This window comes from Microchirus variegatus (assembly GCF_963457635.1).
Source record: "Microchirus variegatus genome assembly, chromosome: 2".
NCBI classification, from domain to species: domain Eukaryota; kingdom Metazoa; phylum Chordata; class Actinopteri; order Pleuronectiformes; family Soleidae; genus Microchirus; species Microchirus variegatus.
Window position 1 is genome coordinate 28,248,470 of NC_139803.1, and position 26,509 is coordinate 28,274,978.

The 26,509-nt window shown below is 43.1% G+C and overlaps 1 protein-coding gene across 1 annotated transcript in view; it reads left to right on the plus strand.

Moving 5' to 3' along the window:
• zanl (zonadhesin, like) overlaps window positions 1–26,509 on the plus strand; it is a gene marked incomplete at both ends in the record, with an annotated part of 50,846 nt that overhangs the window by 1,233 nt on the left and 23,104 nt on the right. The window contains 23 exons of the mRNA XM_083906042.1: window positions 327–411; window positions 495–650; window positions 876–1,043; window positions 1,370–1,467; window positions 1,554–1,632; window positions 1,743–2,357; window positions 2,536–2,729; window positions 2,861–3,002; window positions 3,515–3,759; window positions 4,149–4,297; window positions 4,478–4,606; window positions 5,064–5,202; window positions 5,834–5,975; window positions 6,458–6,657; window positions 6,919–7,057; window positions 7,158–7,274; window positions 7,942–8,066; window positions 8,458–8,603; window positions 9,055–9,198; window positions 9,701–9,808; window positions 10,707–10,876; window positions 10,998–11,200; window positions 12,150–12,294. Of these exons, the coding sequence (XP_083762168.1) occupies window positions 327–411; window positions 495–650; window positions 876–1,043; window positions 1,370–1,467; window positions 1,554–1,632; window positions 1,743–2,357; window positions 2,536–2,729; window positions 2,861–3,002; window positions 3,515–3,759; window positions 4,149–4,297; window positions 4,478–4,606; window positions 5,064–5,202; window positions 5,834–5,975; window positions 6,458–6,657; window positions 6,919–7,057; window positions 7,158–7,274; window positions 7,942–8,066; window positions 8,458–8,603; window positions 9,055–9,198; window positions 9,701–9,808; window positions 10,707–10,876; window positions 10,998–11,200; window positions 12,150–12,294 (3,838 nt within the window). The remainder of the gene's footprint in view (window positions 1–326; window positions 412–494; window positions 651–875; window positions 1,044–1,369; window positions 1,468–1,553; window positions 1,633–1,742; window positions 2,358–2,535; window positions 2,730–2,860; window positions 3,003–3,514; window positions 3,760–4,148; window positions 4,298–4,477; window positions 4,607–5,063; window positions 5,203–5,833; window positions 5,976–6,457; window positions 6,658–6,918; window positions 7,058–7,157; window positions 7,275–7,941; window positions 8,067–8,457; window positions 8,604–9,054; window positions 9,199–9,700; window positions 9,809–10,706; window positions 10,877–10,997; window positions 11,201–12,149; window positions 12,295–26,509) is intronic.

Genomic DNA, 26,509 nt, shown 5'->3' on the forward strand with positions numbered 1-26,509 from the left:
GACCTCGGTGCATGGAAAGTGAGCGGTTTACAGAGCAACACAAACTTTAGTTTCCTGTTCGAAACAGCTACTGGTGAGAAAAAGCAATACAAAATATATAGTATTCACTGAAGCTTAGGTGAGCCAGCCTTTTGTTAAGTGACGCAAATCGTATTTCTTCAAATCCCCAAAAGGAGGAAACCACAATTGTTGCTTCCTGTAGTCTCTCCTCCGCTCCATACTGGCCACAAAGAAATGTTATTGTAACAAAGTTCACATGTGCATTCCTAAAATGTTTATATTTCTACATCAATCTGAAACCTCTGTGTCTCTGTGTTTGTGTGCAGATTGTATTTGAGGCACAGAGAGGCCGCATTGCTTCCTGCGACTCAGCTTTGGACAACATTGTCATCACTGAAGGAGCATGTCCCTGTGAGTTCACACACACACACACACACACACACACACACATACACACAATTATGTCTATATCTGATGTGTTCTTTTGTCCACAGCATGTGTTGTCAGCTGCAATTTTGACGATGGAGAGCTGTGTGGGTGGCAAATTCACAATGTCAATAACGACCCAAATTTCTTCGGCTTTGAGACATGGAATGGACCAACAGATACTGAAGACACAGGCCCAGACGATGACTACTCCAAACCTGGATGTGAGTGTACCTTTTTCTTCTTATTTTTACTCTTTGGAGGTCTGCTGGAAAGGTATGTTTGGAGAGGGAGAATGTTCTGCCACCCATGCTTTTAAGTAAGGTACTGTAATTTCCAGGTAATAGTTTTGTTAAAAACCAAGTTAAATGTGTGGCAATAAATAATGAAGCTCTCTTAAACTTTCTTAACTAACCCCAACATTTCTGGCCTTCTCGTTCAATATGTAGTTGGGCAATACCTGCTGATGGATTCAGTTAGTGTAGTCCATGGAGCTAGTTCTCAGATCAGAAGTCCTCAAGTTGCCCCCACCTCAGGCTGTCTGGACCTCATCTTCTACTACTACCTGTACGGCACCAGCAGCCGCATGCAGATCAGTGTCCACACCATTCACACAGGTAAATAATAATAATAATAATAATAATAAATTTTATTTGTAAAGCACTTTTCATATGTCTAAAATTTTTTGTAATAGATGGAAAGACACAAAGATTGATGCATTGCTGCCTTACACAATAAGTGTGGAGTTTGTATGTTCTCGCCTGTGTGCAAGTGGGTTTTCAACATTTCAACTGTTCGTCTCTGTATGTTGGCCCTATGTTGAACTGGGGACCTGTCCAGGGTGTAGCCTGCTGTTAGACCTGTAACAGCTGGGATTTGCAACCTTCATATGGACAGAAAATGAATGAAAATTAAAAAATGTATTTATTCTTATGTTAAACAGGTGGAAATACTGGACCTACTCTTTTCACTGTCCAGGGTAATCAGGGTAAAGGCTGGAAGGCTGCAGAAGTCCGCTACCTGGGAACTGCTGCTATTCAGGTTAATAACAGAGTTTTCTTTGTTTCCATATGTTTGTGCATAAAAGTCTGCATCAACTTACCTATGTGTGTTTATGTGTCTGTCAGTTTGTGATTGTTGGAACCTTTGGAGAAACTGCTAAGACAGATATTGCTGTTGATGCTGTGTGTATCATGTCCTGCAAAGGTAAGAAACGAATCACAGGGAATTCATATCGTCTTTGCCTCACTAATAACACATACCTGCTCATGACAGATTTTTCATGGGGGATTATTTGTTCTTCACTTACAGCTCAGCCAACAACTCCTCAACCACCAATAACAAGTCCAATACTAACTACGCCAACACCAAATCCAACAACTCCAGTGCAGACTACGCCAAAACCAACAACACCAGTGCAGACTACACCAACACCAACTCCAGTAATAACTACACCAACAACTCCAGTGCAGACTACGCCAAAACCAACAACTCCAGTGCAGACTACGCCAAAACCAACAACACCAGTCCAGACTTCACCAACACCAACTCCAGTAATAACTACACCAACAACCCCGGTGCAGACTACACCAAAACCAACAACACCAGTGCAGACTACACCAAAACCAACAACACCAGTGCAGACTACACCAAAACCAACAACACCAGTGCAGACTACACCAAAACCAACAACACCCGTCCAGACTTCACCAACTCCAGTAATAACTACACCAAAACCAACAACTCCAGTGCAGACTACACCAAAACCAACAACACCAGTCCAGACTTCACCAACTCCAGTAATAACTACACCAAAACCAACAACTCCGGTGCAGACTACACCAAAACCAACGACTCCAGTGCAGACTACACCAAAACCAACTCCAGGAATAACTACACCAACAACTCCAGTGCAGACTACACCAACTCCAGTAATGACTACACCAAAACCAACAACTCCTGTGCATACAACACCAGCAACAACACCAAGACCTACAACGCCAACACCAAGTATGACATATTCTTTGTAGTGTTTTCCAAAATTTCCCAAATTGTTTGAAAACCTTTTGTTATTTTCATCAAACCATTCCTTTTGTTACTCCCATACAGAACCATGCCCTCCTGATGCAGAGTATAAAGAATGTGGTCCAGCTTGTAAACCTTCCTGTGAAATTCCCTCCACCAACTGTACTGGCCCCTGTATCAGTGGCTGCTTCTGCAAACCAGGTTTCGTCTTTAAAGGAGAGCGCTGTGTGCCACTGGAAAAATGTGGCTGTCTTGATGACGACAATAACTACTATCAGGTTTGATATCCTGGATGATTTTATCTTAAATATACATGTTAAAAATAGCTGTAATGGCAATACAGAAATGTACCTGTGGTGACACATAGTACACCTTATTAGTATTGATCATTCATCCATTTCTTTTTCAGCCTGGAGAGATCGTATTTGGAGATGGCTGCTCAAAACTGTGTCGCTGTGTAGGGAACTACACATTGGAATGTGTTGACAACTCCTGTAGCCCTACTGAAGAGTGTCGTCTTGTTAATGGTGTTGCGGGCTGTTATCCTAAAGGTAATATTGTCTGGTAACTTGTCAAGGAATTCCATTTGTAGTGTTTCTTGTATTTTGAAATGATCTACTTTGAACACATGCAATATTCTCTATGCACATGCAATGATCTCTAAATATCCTTGCAGAAATATAAGACTTGGACTAGGCGGTGCTCCTTAGACCAGGAGTCGGCATGCCACTTTTTACTTACAAATCGCCCAAGCCAGAATCTTATTCTTCTCCATTTGTACCCCTGCTGAACTAAACAGTAATACTTAACTCTGTCCACATGCAATTGGATCACTGAGATTGGATATTAATGGGGCCATAGTCACTACAGGGTCCATGAGTACAGGACATAGTGGAACCTCATCAGATTGGCAAAATTATTGATTAAAGCTGCTCCTCAGCAAGAATTACAATATCTGTCCTGCTCCAAACTGACCATCGGATAAGAGACATGATGTGTTTATTATGGTATATCGCTAGTCAGACCAGTAATAACTACAATATTTCATTTGTTATTCTTTTAGACGCATCCACTTGTATAGCGTCTGGTGATCCCCACTACACCACCTTCGACAAACACAGATACAACTTCATGGGCAACTGCAGCTATATGATGTCTAAAACTTGCAACAGGACGGTTATGCCAAACTTCGAGGTCCACGCTGACAATGAAAACCGCTACAACCAACCCACCATCTCCTATGTAAAGGCAGTACATGTATATGTACAGGCAACAAAGATCTCCATTCTCAAAGGTGGCACTGTTCAGGTAAGAGTTGCAGAACTAACAAGGTTGATGTTGAAATGTTGAAAACGCACATTTTTGGATAGTAATAACAGTGTAGTGGAAATATGGTGCCACTCCCCCTGTGAAGTAGGACATTTCTGAGTGGGAGTGACTGGTAAGATAGTGTTGTCATTTTAGTTGTAAAGAGCTCAGAAATGTACTTGCATGTCTTCATTTATTGTAAAAAAACATGTCCTCGCCTTGCAATGGTGTCCTCACGACTTAACCATAGGAATTATGAAGACAATTTCACCAGTCCCAATAGAAGGCACCAATAAAAAGAATTAACTTTTCCCAGTCATTCAATATCAATTCAATTCAAGTCATCGCCATACCATTAATATTATGCTCCCCTGCTTTTACCCATACAGGTAAATGGGACGAAAGTGAACCTACCATTGACTTTGCCCCCTAGTGTTTCTCTCTTCAAGTCGGGAAAGTACTACACCGTGTCCATGAGCTTTGGTGTGACTGTTCGCTATGATGGAAACCATTACATGGACATCAAAGTGATTAAAGAGTAAGTGAAGACTGAACAGAGATTTAGTGGAGAGTCTGTCTTTACATACATTCTTCACCAGAATCCTACAACATTTCCTGTACGACACACTCTTTTGGAGTTAACAAGATGAAGTGCAAAGTGAACTGTTGTTCTGATGTCCACACATCATCATCCTGTTGATTTTCTTGTCACCTGCAGCTATAAGAACTTGCTGTGCGGCCTGTGTGGTGATTATGATGAAAATTCCAGAGATGACTTCCGTAAACCAGATGGATCACTGACCAACAATGCCAATGACTTTGGACACAGCTGGAACACTGACCCAGAGTGAGTATTGACAGTATATTGGCTTTATTTAAATATTTTAACTAATGTGATGTGACTAGCCTCTGGTTGAAATCCTGTGTCCTTGTAATTGTACATTTATCATTTACTAAATCATCACCACTATCATGTTTTTTATGCCTACATGCCAGCAAAGGTTGAGGTGAGACTTTAAACTTTAGCTTTTGTGTTTAGCAATAAAGCAATGTTTAAACCTCTTCTCACCTATTAACATTCCCATCAAGACAAACAGAGCAACATTGTACTTGTAAAGTACCCAGAAAAAAAGTCTCAGAAGTGAGTTCTACTGCGCAAAAAACCTGGTCTTTCAGCAGTTTGATGGGATAAACGCTTCTTGCCCTTGTCCCTGCCCCTGCTCTGCTGTTGTATACACACATGCTCCCTCAGTCAGGTCTGATAGTGTTGCTTGACCCAAACTCTCTGACTGTCTCTCAAACAGGTGTAATAAGAAACCCAACGCCACCGTCCCTGGGTGTGATGAAAAAGAGCAGGCGTTGTATGAAAGCTCTGGATACTGTGGGATCATGCTGGACACAAATGGTCCCTTTGCTGTGTGCCACCCCAAAGTCAACCCCAATGTAACTTCACATTACGCAACATTACACAACAAAATACATACAGTAGACAAGCTGCTGCAAGACTTCAGAGAAATTATCAGAAGTGGCAGAAGTCCTCACATTCTTCATTTAGTCGAGTCTAGAAATTTAATAACAGTGCATTTGCATTTATATTCTTGGTCCCAACTTCAGTGAGTAGCTCAGTACGTTTGCAGAAGTGAAACACATGTCTCTTTTTTTTTTATAATCATTCAAATTTGGCAAGGCGGTTAGTATGTAAAGTCAGGAGAGATATTGTTTATTGCTTTACAGGCACACAGTCCATTTTCTCACGAAAAGACGTGATATAGTGCAGCTTTGGAAATTATTATTCTAGGCCATAATAATGAATTGGACATTTAACGTTAATTGGGTAATGGCATCTTTTGAGAAGTGCCAGTATGCAAATAATAGTACAGGTTGCTCAAAATAGTAACTTAAGAAGTGCCAGTGTTGTGTACAGGGACTTTTAAGAAGTAAAAAGTACAGTTTTTAAAGAGACAGTGCAAAGCGAAAAAGAAAAAAATAGGATAGTTTTTGTTCTATATTTACAACCTGCTCAGTGGGGAATGTTTTGTATCCCTGAACCTGTTTGTGTTCTGTGTGTCTGCAGAGTTACTTCAGGGACTGTGTCTTTGACCTGTGTGAGCTGGACGGAGCCAAGTCCATTCTGTGTGAAGCCATTGAAGCCTACGTGAACGAGTGCCAGGACCGTGGGGTCACCATCGGACCGTGGAGGAATGAAACCTTCTGCCGTGAGTGTTGGGTGAATGAATGGAGGATGAAGGGATGTAGGGAGGCTAAAATAGGGTAACCTGGGAAGCTGCTTCTCTTGGGTCAGCAAGGTTTCTTGTTAAATTGCAAGGCACAGAAGTACACTGTAACTGACTGAGTCATTAGAAATGTAATCAGCATTCTATATCAGCATAATCTTTTAAAGTGACAGTAATTATTCAATAATTCAATCATAGAAGAATTTTTTGTATTCAACACTTGCATACGTCAGCAGTATCATGCAAATGGTACTTTTAGTGTAACTGTATGTATGATGCCTTTGTGATGAACTGGTGTACCTGCAGATGGCAGCACTAGAGCTGCACACAGAAAGTGCAGGTTATACAGTATGTCATCAGGTGTCAGTACTTTTCTTCCTTATACATACAGAAAAATGTATCCGTTAATTTGTGCATGGCGAATATTTAGCACAGCGTGAACAATCTCTCCATCCTCCTCACAGCCTGGGGGTGCCACCCCAACAGCCACTATGAGCCATGTGCTGACCCATGTCAGGAGACGTGTTCTGGGAAACCTGCCTCCTGTGGTGGACCCTGTTCTGAGGGCTGTGTGTGTGACGCTGGCTACATCCTGAGTGCAGGCAAATGTGTCAAAAAGTCCACATGTGGCTGCCAATACAATATCAACGGCCAATATTATGAGGTACACAAAACAGGGAAGAATGTGTGTATGAGGACTATGTCTGTGCTTGCCTCTTAAAATACAAACTATTTAAAGGTAACAGTAAGTATCTGTGTTTATAGCACAATAGGCAGGTTTACCGGACAAAATATTTGATTGTTGCGTTTTTACTGAGTCTGTTCTGAGCTCAGACACGTTTTATTGTCCAACTAGTTAAAACACTTCCTATCATTGTAATTCAGTTTATGCTTCCTTCTGTTACCGTGTGTGTGTGTGTCTCAGCCTGGGGAGGAGTTCTATTTGGACGACTGTAAGCTGAAGTGTAAGTGTAACGCACCCTCGGTTACCTGTAAGGCCCATGATTGTCCTGCCATGCAAGAATGTAAACTTCAGAATGGAGAGCTGGGCTGCTATCCCACTGGTAAGTTGAACATGAAAGCACACTGAGACTGAGTTGTGTAATGTGTTGTTGAGGTTGTTGTTTATCTTTTTTTTTTTTTTTTTTTGTCACACTCTCACAGGTTCTCAAGACTGTGTGATCTCTGGAGACCCTCACTACAACACATTTGACAAGAAGTTCTTTAGTTTCATGGGAACATGTACCTACACACTGGCCAGAACCTGCAGGAACACCACAGGTGAGAACAGGTGTTGACTTCCTGCATCTGAAAAAACAGAGCTATTGCTTTTTTTGACTCCCTAAAGCACAAGTGCATTTAATGGTCCAATGGGAAACACTTATTGGGGTTTTTTCGAAGTATTTCCCCAAAGAATGTTTGTTTTAGTATATAATCTATCTACACTAGTGCTAAGTAGAACCATACTCCTCCTCATAGGAGAACCCTTTTTGGAACCTTAGTGTTACCAAGAACCCTTTTAAAACCCTTTATTTAGGAAAGGGGTTTTCAGAAGCAAATGGTTCCAGGTAGAACCTCAGCCCTTGTAGAAGGACCCTTTTGGAATCCTTATTTCTAAGAGTGTATAAATGCAAGGAACATCTCTCTGTTAATCGCGTAACTGTCCAACAGGTCACTTGACAGGCTTCAGACTCTGCAGGTGATTTACCAAGGGCACTAGTGTGTACAGTACTGACTGATAGGAATGAAGGAGATGTCGTAGCCTCCACCCCGTCCCACACATTGTGATTATTACTATAGAATTATAATGATATTACCATAATATTACTTAGTATTATACCATTCTGTTAATATCTTATCTGATTCTGCCAACTTGATTGCATGTGTCAGAGGGATAAGTGGATTTTGAAGCTCAGACAAATTAACTAACATTAATGGTGTTGTGCAGGTCCTTGGTTCTCAGTGGAGGGGAAGAATGAGGAGAGAGGAATGCCAGATCTGTCCTACCTGAGGAAACTCTACGTCACTGTGGATGGAATCACTGTAACACTTATGAAGGCCAGAAGGACACTGGTTAGTAACATTTAGACCAAATACACGCACAGACCAGCTATAGCACTCTCTTTATATATTATATTCTTCAGTGAAATTACAATTTAAAGCTCGCCCCTCATTGTCGCCACCTTTTCATTTGACGTTATCCTTGTTCTTTGACCTTTATGTCTTTATTCCATAATCCCAGAAATCTGGCCACACTATTCCTACACATCCTATTCTTGTTGATCCTTCCGCAGATCAAACAAGTCTCAGGCAGAGGATTAAATCCCTGTGCTCATTGTTTTAACCCTGTGTTTTCTCTTCTATGATGTGTCATGTTTTTTAAAAAAAATGGAGCAGTACAGTAAAAACAAGAAACTGTACATATAGCCTATATTTTAATATCCCTCCTGTTTCCTTCCACCAGGTGAATGGACGTAGGGTGGCCCTCCCTAACTCTCCCTCGCGTCATATGTCCATCAGTCTTGCTGGACAGTATGTCACTGTGCAGACTCCCTTTGGCCTCCAGGTGCGGTGGGACGGAAGCCACTATGCCAAGATCACAGTTCCCAGGTCGGTGTTTGACAATCAGGTGTTATAGGTGTACAATATCTTATGTCCGCTTGTTCATTTCCCTCTTTATACAGCATTTCCCAACAGGAAATAGTTGTTGATTAATTTATTCAAATGCAGTGAAGATATGGTTCAGACTCATAAATTGTATATGGTACATTTCATGAAAAGTGCTTAAGAAATCGGTTTGTCTGCTGTGTAGGATAGAGTTGAAAGGTCTAACAGATCAGTTCTTTTTAATAAATCCTCTAATCCTTTCTAATACTTAAATTATATAGAGCAGATTTCATCGATGATGCCCTGACTGCTATTTATAAATAGAGATTTCAACCTTCTGTCCATTTGTTTTGAAAAATCTATTAAAGGGCCTAACCGTATTTGCCCCACTAAGTCTTCTTAGGACGTGAGCCTTCTTCTCTTAATCCATGCTCTCTGCATCTTCTCCCCTCAGCACCTACTATGACCAGATGTGTGGACTCTGTGGTGACTATGATGGGAATCCAAATAATGATTTCACCAAACCAGATGGCACCCTGGTAGGAAATTCTAACGACTTTGCGAACAGCTGGAAGACAGAAGAGGATGAGGATGATGAGTAAGTTTACACACACCCATCTTTCTGAGAAATTGTGGATTTCTTTGTAGCTTTCTTGGAAATTCCGGCACGTGATCAGGCTCCACAAGATTAGATACATGAACAGATGCAGGGATACAGAAATTCTATTTCTGCCAATGGCAAAATGCATTTGCTTCCATTTGTGTCTCATTTCTGGGACATTGTGAGAGCAAAATATACCAGGTTAAGTTGCGAATTTCACAATGAATAACTTATTTTGTGAAAATCTAATATGTCAAAAGTGGAATCATTCACATTTACGGGACATTGCTGTTTATGCTAAATCGGTTTTGCCAACAGGACAAAAAAATGGCCACCCCTTTTGGTTAAATTATTGTCTGTGGTAAAAATGTTACCTTCGTGGCACATGTATAATATCACAGGTGTCTTTATTTACAACAAGCTGTATAAATTCAAATTTGAATGTGTGGGCATGACCTGGCGGTTTATGAAACAAATGTGACCGTTTTGTCTACATCAGATGTGTTGGAGGCACCAAGCCTGACCCAGAGTGTGACGAGAACCTTGAGGCTGAGGTGGTGAAACCAGAGAAATGTGGAAAAATCAAAGACCCTGCTGGACCATTCAGGTGAGGCGCTTCCTAAGCATTGACTACATCATGTTCTATAGTTAAGTGGATCTACACATGATGGTACCATCACCAGGTGCAATAAAATCACGAAAACTTCCTGTGGTCTTTTCCGAAACCATAAACACATATGCATATACACAAGTGCAAACAGTACATCCTTCAGGTGTTTTGAAGTGTGATTGTATGAGCTACTGTTCCATGGTCTGTGTGCACACACAAGGAAAAACAGATTTTAGCCACATATGCTACATTTCCATGTGTACCTGTTTTATACCTGTACAAGTGTTTCCATTCTACCAGACAGATTGTGATATCTTTACAAGGATTAGGTGACTCAGTGTCATATTTCAGATTGTTGCTGTAGTTTTATGTTCCTGGAAAAAGAACACAACAATGAACCAGAGTGGACTCTGAACCACACTTAACCACACACACACGGCACTCAACAAACACTCAAACACGCGTCTCTATCTATCTATCTATCTATCTATCTATCTATCTATCTATCTATCTATCTATCTATCTATCTATCTATCTATCTATCTATCTATCTATCTATCTATCTATCTATCTATCTATCTATCTATCTATCTAGTGAGACCAAACTTAACAAATAAGACAGACTAGAAGCTGCGGCGTCTGTGAGCTAAACATTTAGATTTTCTAGGTGTGGGAGAGAAAGCTTTTTACAAACTTCAGTTCCCGGTCAGAAAAGGTGGTTTCTATTGATGAACCAATGTTTTGATTTTTAATCATCACAAAGAAAAAGGTTATGATTATGAGATGTTATGATATGAGATATTTAGCGTATTTCTGTTCTGCCCTGCGTTGCATACAGTGTTGGACCATTCGTTTTCTCCGCCTGAGACTCAGTGACTCTTCCTCTTTGTTTCAGGGACTGTATCAATGTGGTCAATCCCATTACATACTTCCAAGGCTGTGTCTATGACATGTGTCAGTTCAACGGAATTCAGCGTGTGCTGTGTGACCACCTGCAGGCCTATACTGATGCCTGCCAGAATGCCGGAGCCAAAGTCCATCAGTGGAGGACTCCAGAATTCTGCCGTAAGTCTTCAGTGAAACCCATTCATTCATTAGTTTGAGTGTGGTTGGACCAGAAAAAGCTCATTTACTTAATGCGTACTTCATTTGTCTTGACTCTCCTCACCTGCATTTGTCCATGCAGCCCTGGACTGTCCTCAGAATAGCTCCTACTCCCTGTGCGTGAGCTCGTGTCCGGAGACATGTCTGGGTACTGGCGGACCACCTGGCTGTGAGGACGTGTGTGTAGAGGGATGCAAGTGTGACCCAGGTTTCATCCTCAGCAATGATAAGTGTGTGTTGCTGAAAGACTGTGGCTGTGTGGACAACAGTGGGACCTATCATCCAGTGAGTAGGAGCAAGCCACCCTATCTTGCTTTAAGGTTCATGTTATATCATGAAATATAAAACAGATGCAAACTAATGCGATGGCTTAGGAGGTTTCTCTGCATGCCTCCTCAGTATGATCAATACATTTAGAACATGTTGAGCTCAGTGTTTTCCAAACTTTCGGTATGGGGACCCACCTTTTAAAGATGGTAAACAATCACGCCTCGATTCACAATATGAATTATGACAAGAACAAATTTGTACATAATAGATTGTGTCGTGTGTTTTCCCCCTCAAAACATGTAAGGCATGTAGTTTGTCTGTTCAGGCATAAGACGGTGGCCTCCTTAAAGCAAGACCCTTTCCTAAAGTACATATAGTAGGCAAATTATCTGTTCCAGCTCACAGTCGTAGATCCCCGTGTCAGGCTATATTGTCTGTCCCAAATTCAAGACTAAGGAAAATCAAGGTTCCTTGACCTTGGATAGACCTGATGAGATAACGCTAATAACTCTTTCATATCAATTCTCAAAACCCATATTCACCATATAACTTCATGTGATGTTATGCTTTTATCTTTTTATCTTTTTATTTCACATTTTATTGTCTTTTATTGTTTTTATTATTACTCAATTTCTGCTACCAAGCCCTCCTAAATGTTAGTCAGTGGTTAGTGGTTAGTGACAGTGGCAGTGACAGTAAACAAAATGCAGCTTCATAATTATTTTAATAATGTATTAAATATGTGAAATTCTTCTCAAAGAGGGGATATATAAATGTTGACTGCACTAAACATTAGAAGCCTTATTAATGATGAATATTTAAAAATATAAAATGTAAATATTTTTCATAATCAGACTAAGGGGCTATGAATGAATCAGACTTGAACAATGCTAAGTTTGTGGAGGCTGGATGTTTTTGTATGATTTACAACATGCACGTGTTTTCTTGTTTGTGTGTTTGTCAGGTGGATGATGAATGGTACTTAAAGGGGTGTGAGCAGAAGTGTGTGTGTCAAAGTGGAGGTCAGATCCAGTGTCGCAACACCAGCTGTAAACCAAACACTGAGAGTTGCCAGCTACATAACGGAGAATATGAATGCCGGCCTGTGGGTATGTTATATACACAAAACACATACTGCACCTGCTCCAAAACTGAACTGAAGCACATTATGCATATTCTTAGAGCAGTTATTCCAAAAGTAGGATGTGCTTCAGTTGAAAGACATATATAACAGCTTAGTGCTGTTTTCAGCACTATATTTCTTTTCAAAACGATCTGCATCCATGATCTGCTTATGTTCCATTTGATGACATGCCTGTTTTTTTTGCACCACTTGTCCTGCTTTGATAAATACAGTAGCTTCAGATCTTAAATTATGTGTCATCTCTTCTCTTTTTTCAGGAAATGGAATCTGCTCAGCATCTGGTGATCCTCACTACAACACCTTTGACAAAGTAACCCACCACTACATGGGAGCCTGCTCCTACACCATGACCAAACTCTGCAACAACACAGACGATATGCCGTACTTCACTGTGGACACCCAGAACGAGCACAGAGGAAGTAACAAGAGGGTTTCCTACGTCAGAGCTGTAGTCATCAATGTGAGCGGTGTGACTGTCATCCTGGGCAAGGGACGCAAAGTCCAGGTAGGTCATGTGATTTCAGTCATCTCTACTTTCCTCACTGCTTCTGTGTACTGCCATAGAAACACTGATGAACTTAATGATCTCAAAACTTTGAAAAAGACATGACATTAATCACCTCTCTGTTCTACAGGTCAACGGGACAGCGGTCATCCCACCTGTGAGTCCTGTCAAAGGAGTCAACATCTACTTAAGTGGAAAGTTTGTCGTCCTGGAGACAGACTTTGGCCTGAAGGTGCGTTTTGATGGTAACCACCATGCTGATGTCTCCGTGCCGACCTCCTACAGTGGCCTGCTCTGTGGCATATGTGGTAAGAGCTGCTACAAGTTAACTGGGTTCCATTTCAGGCAATACTCAGTCACAGTCACTTTCAACAAAGTGGAACGGTTTGGTTTGGTACAGTACGGTACGTATTTTCTTTGCGTTTCAGGAATGGTACCAAAATAACCAGAACCGTTCCTTTCTTTGGCACCCCTTCCATTGGGCAACGAAAAAAATCAGGGTGACTCACTTGCAATTGGTGTAAATATCCCATGGAAGTCGAGGCAAACGCCCAGAGTTGATTTTAGAGGCCCCCCTCACACTGCTGAACTCAATCACAGCTAATAAATAAAAAGGGACAGACCCAAATAGGAATTCTAACTGTTTAAACACAAGAATTTGACCTTCAGTCAGTTAGAGGAAGACTGTTTGGCATGAAAAAGATACTCTACTCTACTTGCCTCGCCTCAGCTCGTCCATGTCCGTGTCCAACACGCTCTTCTGCACGCCTTTTTGTTTCCCCCTGCATGTTGCTTCCGTCATCACAAGATTGACCAAAGTAGTCAGAGATGTTTACGTATGTTTATCTTTTTAGATGCTACATGAGAGTATCAGACAGTCCCTGTCCAGTTGCGTCATGGACATCAACAAAACCGACAAAATGCTCTTCAATGGAAAAGCGAACATTCATTTGACGACTCACTGTTCTCAAACGCAAGCCTGACTCAGGGCTTTAACATTCTAAACCTAACAGAACCAAACAATACCATACCATGATAAAAACACAGCATTAGACAACAATATTAGCTGATTCTATCAGGTAACAATCAAAATTCTGCTCCAAACACAGCCTGTACTGATTTTCTGTATTTGTTGCCTTGGCAGGAAATTTCAATAACAATCCAAGAGACGACAACCTGAAACCAGACCAAACACCAGCCGCTAACACCAATGAGTTGGGAGACAGCTGGCAGGTTCCTGACCCGCGGCCTGAGTGAGTCACATCCCAGAAGATATTACACTCTTACACCTCCACCAAACTACAACAGAGAGACAACATCGTAGTCTCTTCTCTGATTGATAATCAGCAGAAGGATTTATTTAGAATGAAGTGGTATTGTAAATTCAACCACTATTTATTGTTTTTTAATGAATATTCCACTTCCTCTCCAGCTGCACCAATGGAGGAGGTCATGAAGAGTGTGACAAGACCGTGGAGGAGGAGGCCCAGAAACCAACCAGCTGTGGCATGATCACCGATCCTAACGGTATTACACACACAAACATCCTCAACTAAAGCTCTGCACAGCTTTTCTTGTTAGGACAGTGCATTGACTTGATCTCACCCTCAGGTATCTTCAAGCCTTGCCACTCTGTCGTGCCCCCGAATCAATACTTTGACAACTGTGTGTACGACATGTGTGCAACTGGAGGTCAGGTTGTGTCTCTGTGCCAGGCCATAGAGAGCTACGCTGATTTGTGTGCTGCAGCAGGAGTCCCCATCGCTTGGAGGAAAAACAACACCTTCTGTCGTAAGTCTCTCTCCGCTATGTGTTTCAGTCAGATGTTCAGATGCTTTGGTGTTATGATTTTCTGTTCAAGAGAACAGTTTAGTTTGTTTGTGTACACTATTGTCACTTCATATCAACATATTGTTTTCTTCTTCTGACGAGCAAAGAGAGCATGGAATGCAGGCCAAGCTGCACTCACAGCAGCCTCTGTTGGACAACTTTGTAATAACTTCAAACGTCTGACAGTGTTTGTGTGTCTCCCCTGCTGCAGCTATCAAGTGTCCCACAGGCAGTCAGTACAATCCATGTACCTCTGCGTGTCCTCAGCCCAGTTGCCAGGACCCTGCAGGCCCCGGTGGCTCCTGTAACCAGCCCTGTGTGGAGGGATGTGTCTGTAATCCTGGGCTCATCCTCAGTGGAGACAAATGTGTCCCGCTCAGTGAGTGTGGGTGCACTGATGAAGATGGAAATTACAGGCCGGTAAGTGTGCTCAAATGTTTGTTTTTTTTCCCTGTGAATGTTATATGTGAGGAACATTGTGAAAAAACCTTAGATTTTGGCAAAAAATATTAACTTGATCTCAAAAATAATCTGATTAGATATGAATGGCTAAAGGCCAAGGTCACAGTGACATTACTGAAATGTTTTATGGCTTGTGAATTTGTTGTCTTAAGAATGCCTCAAGAGAAAACCTTGTACAGGTGAGATGTTCGTCCCTGCTTTGCCACTGTCTGTCACACCTCTACCAGTGCCATTAGGTCGGCTGCAGGGTCTTCAGCCACATCCCAGTATACTGTATATCCCTGCCTAAGGGCAAGGGCTTGTAGGGGACATCTTCCTGCCACACTGCAGCTGCCTTCACAAGGGTGTTGACCCCCAACTACTATCCTTCCTGCGGAGCCACACCCAAAAGCTCACTTCTTGTTGCCTCCTCTCCCTCCCAGCATCTTCACGACTCTCTGTAGCTGTGAGCCCATCAGTCCAGCACCATGAAGCAGCTGGACAATAGTTTCTCCAATATATACCTAGCATCCAACGGGGTAAACCCTGGTTTTCCAGCTAGCCTCTTGGCATTCTGTAGCCAGCTCAAAGTATCTCAGATCTTTCCTTCCATGCAATGTTGAAATGCCTTCCTCCCGGGGGATGGTAAGTTCTATGAGCAGGCCCCTTTACTCCACTGTGGACCAAAGGACAATGTCTGAGTGGAGAGTGATAGTTGTAATTGCTATTGGGAAAACCAGAGGTCCACCTACAAATGTCATCCTTTGGCAGGTGAGAAGAAGGCAATCCTCTTTTCTCAGGTGCTGGGGATGTAATTCCTGAAGTTGCAAATCCTGTCAATGCAGGCCTTGACATCTCTGGTGAGCAGTTTGCTGTTACTGAACATCTCTCCAGGACTTTGGCCAATTTGGCCAAGACTTGATCATGATATCATCTGAAGCATCCCAGGGTCAGTGCTACCTTGCATCCTGGATGTGCTGGATGCTTGCCTTGTTGCTCCCACATAGTGTGCAGCATACACTACAGATTCTCGGGGCACATTAATGTGTTGTAGGCAGCCTTTCTTGGGAAGCTGAGCCTTCTTTGGCGTGTTCCCCAGATGTCTAACCAGCAGAGGCACATATTCACAGTTGTGTCCCAGAATTGCTCCCGGTCCACCTGAGTGATTTCCTCCACCGCCATGCTCTTCTACTGCTTCTTTGTGGCTTTGGACCATAACTGTTGCAGAGCTCCTAGCCCAGGCCAGTGCAACCAGTCTGGAAAGTTCCGAGCACTGGCGATAGTCTCTAGTGCTGGAGACTGTTGATGGCAGAATCTACTTCTGCTTGCGCCTTCCATGTGGATGAGGATTTATGACCTTCTTATGAGTGGGTCTATAAGTCCTTAAGCTCTATTACGAGGCGTGACATCTTTTGCTCTAACCCTCAAGCTAATGGAAGCTAATGGATAGCTCCATCATGTTCTGTTGTTGCTTGTCTAGATTCCCCATTTGCCTGTCAGTCAGATCTGCAGTGTAGTGTCTCTCAAGAATCCTTTATTATTTGGAAAAATATTCACTTTGGACTCATCGACAAAATGTTCACAGTAGATTTGGGTGACCAAAGGTCAAGGCATTTTTTACCTCATTAATACTGATTTTCATTAAAGTCAACAAAATTGCAACACCTCAAATAGTAGAGGCTAACAACCATGGTGATTTTAGTTTTATTTCATGAAGCAGCAAGACCAAATGTTTGAACATGTGTGCCTGTGTGTGCAGACAGGAGACACTTGGTTCTCAGAGAAAGACTGCTCAGAGCGCTGTAAGTGTAACGGAAACCACAACATCACCTGCGAGCCATGGAAGTGCAGCCCTACACAGGAGTGTAAGGTGGTGGAGGGAGAACTAGGCTGTCACTCTCGAGGTAAACCTGGCTCGATGTTCACTGCACCTGATGTTGTATAAGAATAATCTTATCACTTTCCATCTTTAAGAAATACTTTGATTTGGTTCTATGTGGTTGTACTGACACAAAGTTGAGCTGACAACACTATGCACACACCCCTGCACCAAGAACCAGCCTGAGAACCACAACTGCCATTATGTCCACTGCTTTGTCTGACCAATAGACTGCCTTGTCCACCTGAAAACGGAAGTTTGTGTCTAATGCGAAACCTCGAAACCAGTGTTGATTTTTGTAGCACTTGTCTCTACAAAGCAACTACAAAGTACATTAGCTTCAGACCTTAAATCACACTGGAACACACCTGAGCTCATCTCTTCCATCTCTTATTCAGAAAATGGAGTCTGCTCAGTATGTGGTGATCCTCACTACAACACCTTTGACAAAGTAACACACCACTACATGGGAGCCTGCTCCTACACCTTGACCAAACCCTGCAACATCTCCACCGACTTGCCGTACTTCACTGTGGACACCCAGAACGAGCGCAGAGGAAGTAACAAGAAGGTTTCCTACGTCAGAGCTGTAGTCATCAATGTGAGCGGTGTGACTGTCATCCTCGGCAAGGGACGCAAAGTCCAGGTAGGTCATGTGACTCAAGTCATCTCAGAATTCCTGAAAAGTCTTGACAAAGACATGACATAAATCATCTCTCTGTTCTACAGGTCAATGGAACAGCGGTCATCCCACCTGTGAGTCCTGTCAAAGGAGTCCAAATCTACTTAAGTGGAAAGTTTGTCGTCCTGGAGACAGACTTTGGCCTGAAGGTGCGTTTTGATGGTAACCACTATGCTGACGTCACCTTGCCGACCTCCTACAGTGGCCTGCTCTGTGGCATGTGTGGTAAGAGCTGCTACAAGTTAATAACTGTGCCCCATTTCAGGGATGACTCCAGTCACTGTCAACCAAGAGCTGATTTAGACAACAATAGCAGATGGTTCTGTCAGGTCCAATCAGAATTCTTCTCCAAACACAGTTTCTGTATTTGTTGTCTTGGCAGGAAATTTCAATAACAATCCAAGAGACGACAACCTAAAACCAGACCAAACACCAGCCGCTAACACCAATGAGTTTGGAGACAGCTGGCAGGTTCCTGATTCTCGGCCTGAGTGAGTCACATCACAGAAGATATTTACACTCAACTTCTCCTCCCACTGTCATTGAAATTTGTCACATGTCCTCCAGCTCAGTGCACTCTAAAAAACGTCTCCTGGACCATGAAAGTCCGGGATACCTTGAAGTCATAGCACTGCTCTAAGAACAGATTACAACATTGTAAACTTAAATGATTTAAGCTCTTCACAAGTGACCACAATCAGTGGCAGCAGAGAAAAAATATGTGAAGCATCTTTAAACGAACACATTTCCCCACCAAACACCAATACAGAGACAACGTCATAGACCCTCTTACCTGGTATGAGGATGTGTTTTCTGTGATCGGATAGTGATCAGATAGAGCTTCATCAAATCCATTTACACCTGGTATGAACATGCGTCTCTGGTGTCCACATCAATCTCTGATTGCTAACCTATCACAGAAAACACATTTGAATGCCAGGTGTAAAGAGGACATAGTCTCTTCTCTAACTGAGAAACTGCAGGAGGAAGTGTTCAGAATGAGGTGGTATTATACATTCAACCACTATTTATTGTTTTCTATCCACTTCTTCTCCAGCTGCACTAACGGTGGTGGACATGAAGAGTGTGACAAGACTGTGGAGGAGGAGGCCCAGAAACCAACCAGCTGTGGCATGATCACTGATCCTAATGGTATTACACACACAAACATCCTCAACTAAAGCTCTGCACAGCTTTTCTTGTTATGACAGTGCATTGACTTGATCTCACCCTTAGGTATTTTCAAGCCTTGCCACTCTGTCGTGCCCCCGAATCAATACTTTGACAACTGTGTGTACGACGTGTGTGCAACTGGAGGTCAGAATGTGTCTCTGTGCCAGGCCATAGAGAGCTACGCTGATTTGTGTGCTGCAGCAGGAGTCCCCATTGATTGGAGGAAAAACAACACCTTCTGTTGTAAGTCTCTCTCCGCTATGTGTTTCAGTGTCTGTACATGTGTAAAACAAAGAGCTAGAACAGTTTAGCTCATCAAAGTTAGTGAAGAAATGTCATAATTGACTAAATACAAGGGATGGGTTATAAAAATCTTCATTTGAAAGATCTGAGTTTTAAGAACCTTGGATTGATCTTGGATTCTTTGGACAAATGTTGGGAGAACACCTTCTGTTCGTGCCAGTGAAGCTAACAGCTGAGTCCACAGATGTATTCATTACTTTACCATCTATGGTGTAGAACCAAAAATACTTTGTGTGTGTCTTCCATTGTCACTTCAAAACAACATAACGGCACTGTTTTCTTCTTCTGATGAACAAAGAGAGCATGGATGCAGGCCAACCTGCACTCACAGCAGCCTCTGCTGGATAACTGTAATTACTTCAGACCTCTCACAGTGTTTGTTTGTCTCCCCTGCTCCAGCTATCAAGTGTCCCACAGGCAGTCAGTACAATCCATGTACCTCTGCGTGTCCTCAGCCCAGTTGCCAGAACCCTGGTGGCTCCGGTGGCTCCTGTAACCAGCCCTGTGTGGAGGGATGTGTCTGTAATCCTGGGCTCATCCTCAGTGGAGACAAATGTGTCCCACCCAGAGAGTGTGGATGCACTGATGAAGATGGAAATTACAGACCGGTAAGTGTGCTCATCAGGGCTTTTTGATTAGGACCCAGAGGCATTGGACAAAACTGTGACAACTGGAACAGTCGGTCAGCAGAGACAAACAACCATGGTGATTCTAGACTTTTTTCATTATGCCGTAAGATAAAATGTTTGAACATGTGTGTGTTTGTGTGTGTAGACAGGAGACATTTGGTTCTCAGAGAAAGACTGCTCAGAGCGCTGTAAGTGTAACGGAAACCACAACATCACCTGCGAGCCATCAAAGTGCAGTCCTACACATGAGTGTAAGGTGGTGGAGGGAGAACTAGGCTGTTACTCTAGAGGTAAACCTGGCTCAATGTTCACTGCACCTGAAGCTGTATAAGAATAGAGTCACTTCAGACCTTAAATCACACTGGAACACACCTGAGCTCATCTCTTCCATCTCTTGTTCAGGAAATGGAATCTGCTCAGTATCTGGTGATCCTCACTACAACACCTTTGACAAAGTAACCCACCATTACATGGGAGCCTGCTCCTACACCTTGACCAAACCCTGCAACGTCTCCACCGACTTGCCTTACTTCACTGTGGACACCCAGAACGAGCACAGAGGAAGTAACAAGAGGGTTTCCTACGTCAGAGCTGTCGTCATCAATGTGAGCGGTGTGACTGTCATCCTCGGCAAGGGACGCAAAGTTCAGGTAGGTCATGTGACTTCAGTCATCTCTACTTTCCTCACTGATTTTGTGTACTGCCATAGAAACACCGATGAACTTAATGATCCCAAAACGTATAAATTCCTGAAAAGTCTTGACATAGACATGACATTAATCATCTCTCTGTTCTACAGGTCAATGGAACAGCGGTCATCCCACCTGTGAGTCCTGTCAAAGGAGTCCAAATCTACTTAAGTGGAAAGTTTGTCGTCCTGGAGACAGACTTTGGCCTGAAGGTGCGTTTTGATGGTAACCACCATGCTGACGTCACCTTGCCGACCTCCTACAGTGGCCTGCTCTGTGGCATGTGTGGTAAGAGCTGCTACAAGTTAATAACTGTGTCCCATTTCAGGGATGACTCCAGTCACTGTCAACCAAGAGCTGATTTAGACAACAATAGCAGATGATTCTGTCAGGTTCAATCAGAATTCTTCTCCAAACACAGTTTCTGTATTTGTTGCCTTGGCAGGAAATTTCAATAACAATCCAAGAGACGACAACCTGAAACCAGACCAAACACCAGCCGCTAACACCAATGAGTTGGGAGACAGCTGGCAGGTTCCTGATTCTCGGCCTGAGTGAGTCACATCATAGAAGATATTTACACTTAACTTCTCCTCCCACTGTCATTGAAATTTGTCACATGTCCTCCAGCTCAGTGCACTCTAAAAAACATCTCCTGGACCATGAAAGTCCGGGATACCTTGAAGACGTAGCACTGCTCTAAGATCAGATTACAACATTGTAAACGTAAATGACTAAAACTCTTGACAAGTGACCACAATTTGTGGCAGCAGAGAAAAAATATGTGAAGCATCTTTAAACGAGCACATTTCCCCACCAAACACCAATACAGAGACAACATCATAGACCCTCTTACCTGGCATGAGGATGTGTTTTCTAAGATCGGATAGTGATCAGATAGAGCTTCATCACATCCATTTTGACCTGGTATGAACAAGCGTCTCTGGTGTCCACATCAATCTCTGATTGCTAACCTATCACAGAAAACACATTTGAATGCCAGGTGTAAAGAGGACATAGTCTCTTTTCTGACTGAGAAACAGCAGGAAGAAGTGTTCAGAATAAGGTGGTATTATACATTCAACCACTATTTATTGTTTTCTATCCACTTCTTCTCCAGCTGCACTAACGGTGGTGGACATGAAGAGTGTGACAAGACTGTGGAGGAGGAGGCCCAGAAACCAACCAGCTGTGGCATGATCACAGATCCTAATGGTATTACACACACAAACATCCTCAACTAAAGCTCTGCACAGCTTTTCTTGTTATGACAGTGCATTGACTTGATCTCACCCTTAGGTATTTTCAAGCCTTGCCACTCTGTCGTGCCCCCGAATCAATACTTTGACAACTGTGTGTACGACGTGTGTGCAACTGGAGGTCAGAATGTGTCTCTGTGCCAGGCCATAGAGAGCTACGCTGATTTGTGTGCTGCAGCAGGAGTCCCCATTGATTGGAGGAAAAACAACACCTTCTGTCGTAAGTCTCTCTCTGCTATGTGTCAGTGTCTGTACATGTGTAAAACAAAGAGCTAGAACAGTTTAGCTCATCAAAGTTAGTGAAGAAATGTCATAATTGACTAAATACAAGGGCTGTGTTATAGAAATCTTCATTTGAAAGATCTGAGTTTTAAGAACCTTGGATCGATCTTGTATTCTTTGCACAAATGTTGGGAGAACCCCTTCTGTTTGTGCCGGTGAACCTAACAGCTGAGTCCACAGATTTATTCATTACTTTACCATCTATGATAAAGAACCCAAACAACTTTCTGTGTGTCGTCTATTGTCCCTTGAAAATAACATAACAACTCTGTTTTCTTCTTCTGATGAACAAAGAGAGCATGGATGCAGGCCAACCTGCACTCACAGCAGCCTCTGCTGGATAACTGTAATTACTTCAGACCTCTCACAGTGTTTGTTTGTCTCCCCTGCTCCAGCTATCAAGTGTCCACCAGGCAGTCAGTACAATCCATGTACCTCTGCGTGTCCTCAGCCCAGTTGCCAGAACCCTGGTGGCTCCGGTGGCTCCTGTAACCAGCCCTGTGTGGAGGGATGTGTCTGTAATCCTGGGCTCATCCTCAGTGGAGACAAATGTGTCCCGCCCAGTGAGTGTGGATGCACTGATGAAGATGGAAATTACAGACCGGTAAGTGTGCTGATCAGGGGTTTTTGATTATGACCCAGAGTCATTGGACACAACTGTGACAACTGGAACAATTGGTCAGCAGAGACAAACAACCATGGTGATTCTAGACTTTTTTCATTATGCAGCAAGAAAAAATGTTTGAACATGTGTGTGTTTGTGTGTGTAGACAGGAGACATTTGGTTCTCAGAGAAAGACTGCTCAGAGCGCTGTAAGTGTAACGGAAACCACAACATCACCTGTGAGCCAACAAAGTGCAGCCCTACACAGGAGTGTAAGGTGGTGGAGGGAGAACTAGGCTGTTACTCTAGAGGTAAACTTGGCTCGATATTCACTGCACCAGAAGCTGTATAAGAATAGAGTAGCTTCAGACCTTAAATCACACTGGAACACACCTGAGCTCATCTCTTCCATCACTTGTTCAGGAAATGGAATCTGCTCAGTATCTGGTGATCCTCACTACAACACCTTTGACAAAGTAACACACCACTACATGGGAGCCTGCTCCTACACCTTGACCAAACCCTGCAACGTCTCCACCGACTTGCCTTACTTCACTGTGGACACCCAGAACGAACACAGAGGAAGTAACAAGAGGGTTTCCTACGTCAGAGCTGTCGTCATCAATGTGAGCGGTGTGACTGTCATCCTCGGCAAGGGACGCAAAGTTCAGGTAGGTCATGTGACTTCAGTCATCTCTACTTTCCTCACTGATTTTGTGTACTGCCATAGAAACACCGATGAACTTAATGATCCCAAAACGTATAAATTCCTGAAAAGTCTTGACATAGACATGACATTAATCATCTCTCTGTTCTACAGGTCAATGGAACAGCGGTCATCCCACCTGTTAGTCCTGTCAAAGGAGTCCAAATCTACTTAAGTGGAAAGTTTGTCGTCCTGGAGACAGACTTTGGCCTGAAGGTGCGTTTTGATGGTAACCACCATGCTGACGTCACCTTGCCGACCTCCTACAGTGGCCTCCTCTGTGGCATGTGTGGTAAGAGCTGCTACAAGTTAATAACTGTGTCCCATTTCAGTGATGACTCCAGTCACTTGCAACCAAGACCCGATTTAGACAACAATAGCAGATGATTCTATCAGGTCCAATCAGAATTCTTCTCCAAACACAGTTTCTGTATTTGTTGCCTTGGCAGGAAATTTCAATAACAATCCAAGAGACGACAACCTGAAACCAGACCAAACACCAGCCGCTAACACCAATGAGTTGGGAGACAGCTGGCAGGTTCCTGATTCTCGGCCTGAGTGAGTCACATCATAGAAGATATTTACACTCAACTTCTCCTCCCACTGTCATTGAAATTTGTCACATGTCCTCCAGCTCAGTGCACTCTAAAAAACGTCTCCTGAACCATGAAAGTCCGGGATACCTTGAAGACGTAGCACTGCTCTAAGAACAGATTACAACATTGTAAACTTAAATGATTTAAGCTCTTGACAAGTGACCACAATCAGTGGCAGCAGAGAAAAAATATGTGAAGCATCTTTAAACGAACACATTTCCCCACCAAACACCAATACAGAGACAACATCATAGACCCTCTTACCTGGTATGAGGATGTGTTTTCTGTGATCCGATAGTGATCAGATAGAGCTTCATCACATCCATTTACACCTGGTATGAACATGCGTCTCTGGTGTCCACATCAATCTCTGATTGCTAACCTATCACAGAAAACACATTTGAATGCCAGGTGTAAAGAGGACATAGTCTCTTCTCTAACTGAGAAACTGCAGGAGGAAGTGTTCAGAGTGAGGTGGTATTATACATTCAACCACTATTTATTGTTTTCTATCCACTTCCTCTCTAGCTGCACCAACGGTGGTGGACATGAAGAGTGTGACAAGACTGTGGAGGAGGAGGCCCAGAAACCAACCAGCTGTGGCATGATCACAGATCCTAATGGTATTACACACACAAACATCCTCAACTAAAGCTCTGCACAGCTTTTCTTGTTAGGACAGTGCATTGACTTGATCTCACCCTCAGGTATCTTCAAGCCTTGCCACTCTGTCGTGCCCCCGAATCAATACTTTGACAACTGTGTGTACGACGTGTGTGCAACTGGAGGTCAGAATGTGTCTCTGTGCCAGGCCATAGAGAGCTACGCTGATTTGTGTGCTGCAGCAGGAGTCCCCATTGATTGGAGGAAAAACAACACCTTCTGTTGTAAGTCTCTCTCTGCTATGTGTTTCAGTGTCTGTACATGTGTGAAAAAAAGAGCTAGAACAGTTTAGCTCATCAAAGTTAGTGAAAAAATGTCATGATTGACTAAATATAAGGGCTGGGTTATAAAAATCTTCATTTGAAAGATCTGAGTATTAAGAACCTTAGATCGATCTTGGATTCTTTGCACAAATGTTGGGAGAACCCCTTCTGTTCATGCCGGTGAACCTAACAGCTGAGTCCACAGATTTATTCATTACTTTAACATCTATTAAAAGAACCAAAAATACTTTGTGTGTCCTCCATTGTCACTTAAAAACAACATAACAGCTCTGTTTTCTTCTTCTGATGAACAAAGAGAGCATGGATGCAGGCCAACCTGCACTCACAGCAGCCTCTGCTAGATAACTGTAATTACTTCAGACCTCTCACAGTGTTTGTATGTCTCCCCTGCTCCAGCTATCAAGTGTCCACCAGGCAGTCAGTACAATCCATGTACCAATGCGTGTCCTCAGCCCAGTTGCCAGAACCCTGGTGGCTCCGGTGGCTCCTGTAGCCAGCCCTGTGTGGAGGGATGTGTCTGTAATCCTGGGCTCATCCTCAGTGGAGACAAATGTGTCTCGCCCAGTGAGTGTGGATGCACTGATGAAGATGGAAATTACAGGCCGGTAAGTGTGCTCATCAGGGCTTTTTGATTATGACCCAGAGGCATTGGACAAAACTGTGACAACTGGAACAATTGGTCAACAGAGACAAACAACCATGGTGATTCTAGGCTTTTTTCATGATGCAGCAAGATAAAATGTTTGAACATGTGTGTGTTTGTGTGTAGACAGGAGACATTTGGTTCTCAGAGAAAGACTGCTCAGAGCGCTGTAAGTGTAACGGAAACCACAACATCACCTGTGAGCCATCAAAGTGCAGCCCTACACAGGAGTGTAAGGTGGTGGAGGGAGAACTAGGCTGTTACTCTAGAGGTAAACCTGGCTCAATGTTCACTGCACCTGAAGCTGTATAAGAATAGAGTCGCTTCAGACCTTAAATCACACTGGAACACACCTGAGCTCATCTCTTCCATCTCTTGTTCAGGAAATGGAATCTGCTCAGTATCTGGTGATCCTCACTACAACACCTTTGACAAAGTAACCCACCACTACATGGGAGCCTGCTCCTACACCTTGACCAAACCCTGCAACGTCTCCACCGACTTGCCTTACTTCACTGTGGACACCCAGAACGAGCACAGAGGAAGTAACAAGAGGGTTTCCTACGTCAGAGCTGTCGTCATCAATGTGAGCGGTGTGACTGTCATCCTCGGCAAGGGACGCAAAGTTCAGGTAGGTCATGTGACTTCAGTCATCTCTACTTTCCTCACTGATTTTGTGTACTGCCATAGAAACACGGATGAACTTAATGATCCCAAAACGTATAAATTCCTGGAAAGTCTTGAAAAAGACATGACATTAATCATCTCTCTGTTCTACAGGTCAATGGAACAGCGGTCATCCCACCTGTGAGTCCTGTCAAAGGAGTCCAAATCTACCTAAGTGGAAAGTTTGTCGTCCTGGAGACAGACTTTGGCCTGAAGGTGCGTTTTGATGGTAACCACCATGCTGACGTCACCTTGCCGACCTCCTACAGTGGCCTGCTCTGTGGCATGTGTGGTAAGAGCTGCTACAAGTTAATAACTGTGTCCCATTTCAGGGATTTCTCCAGTC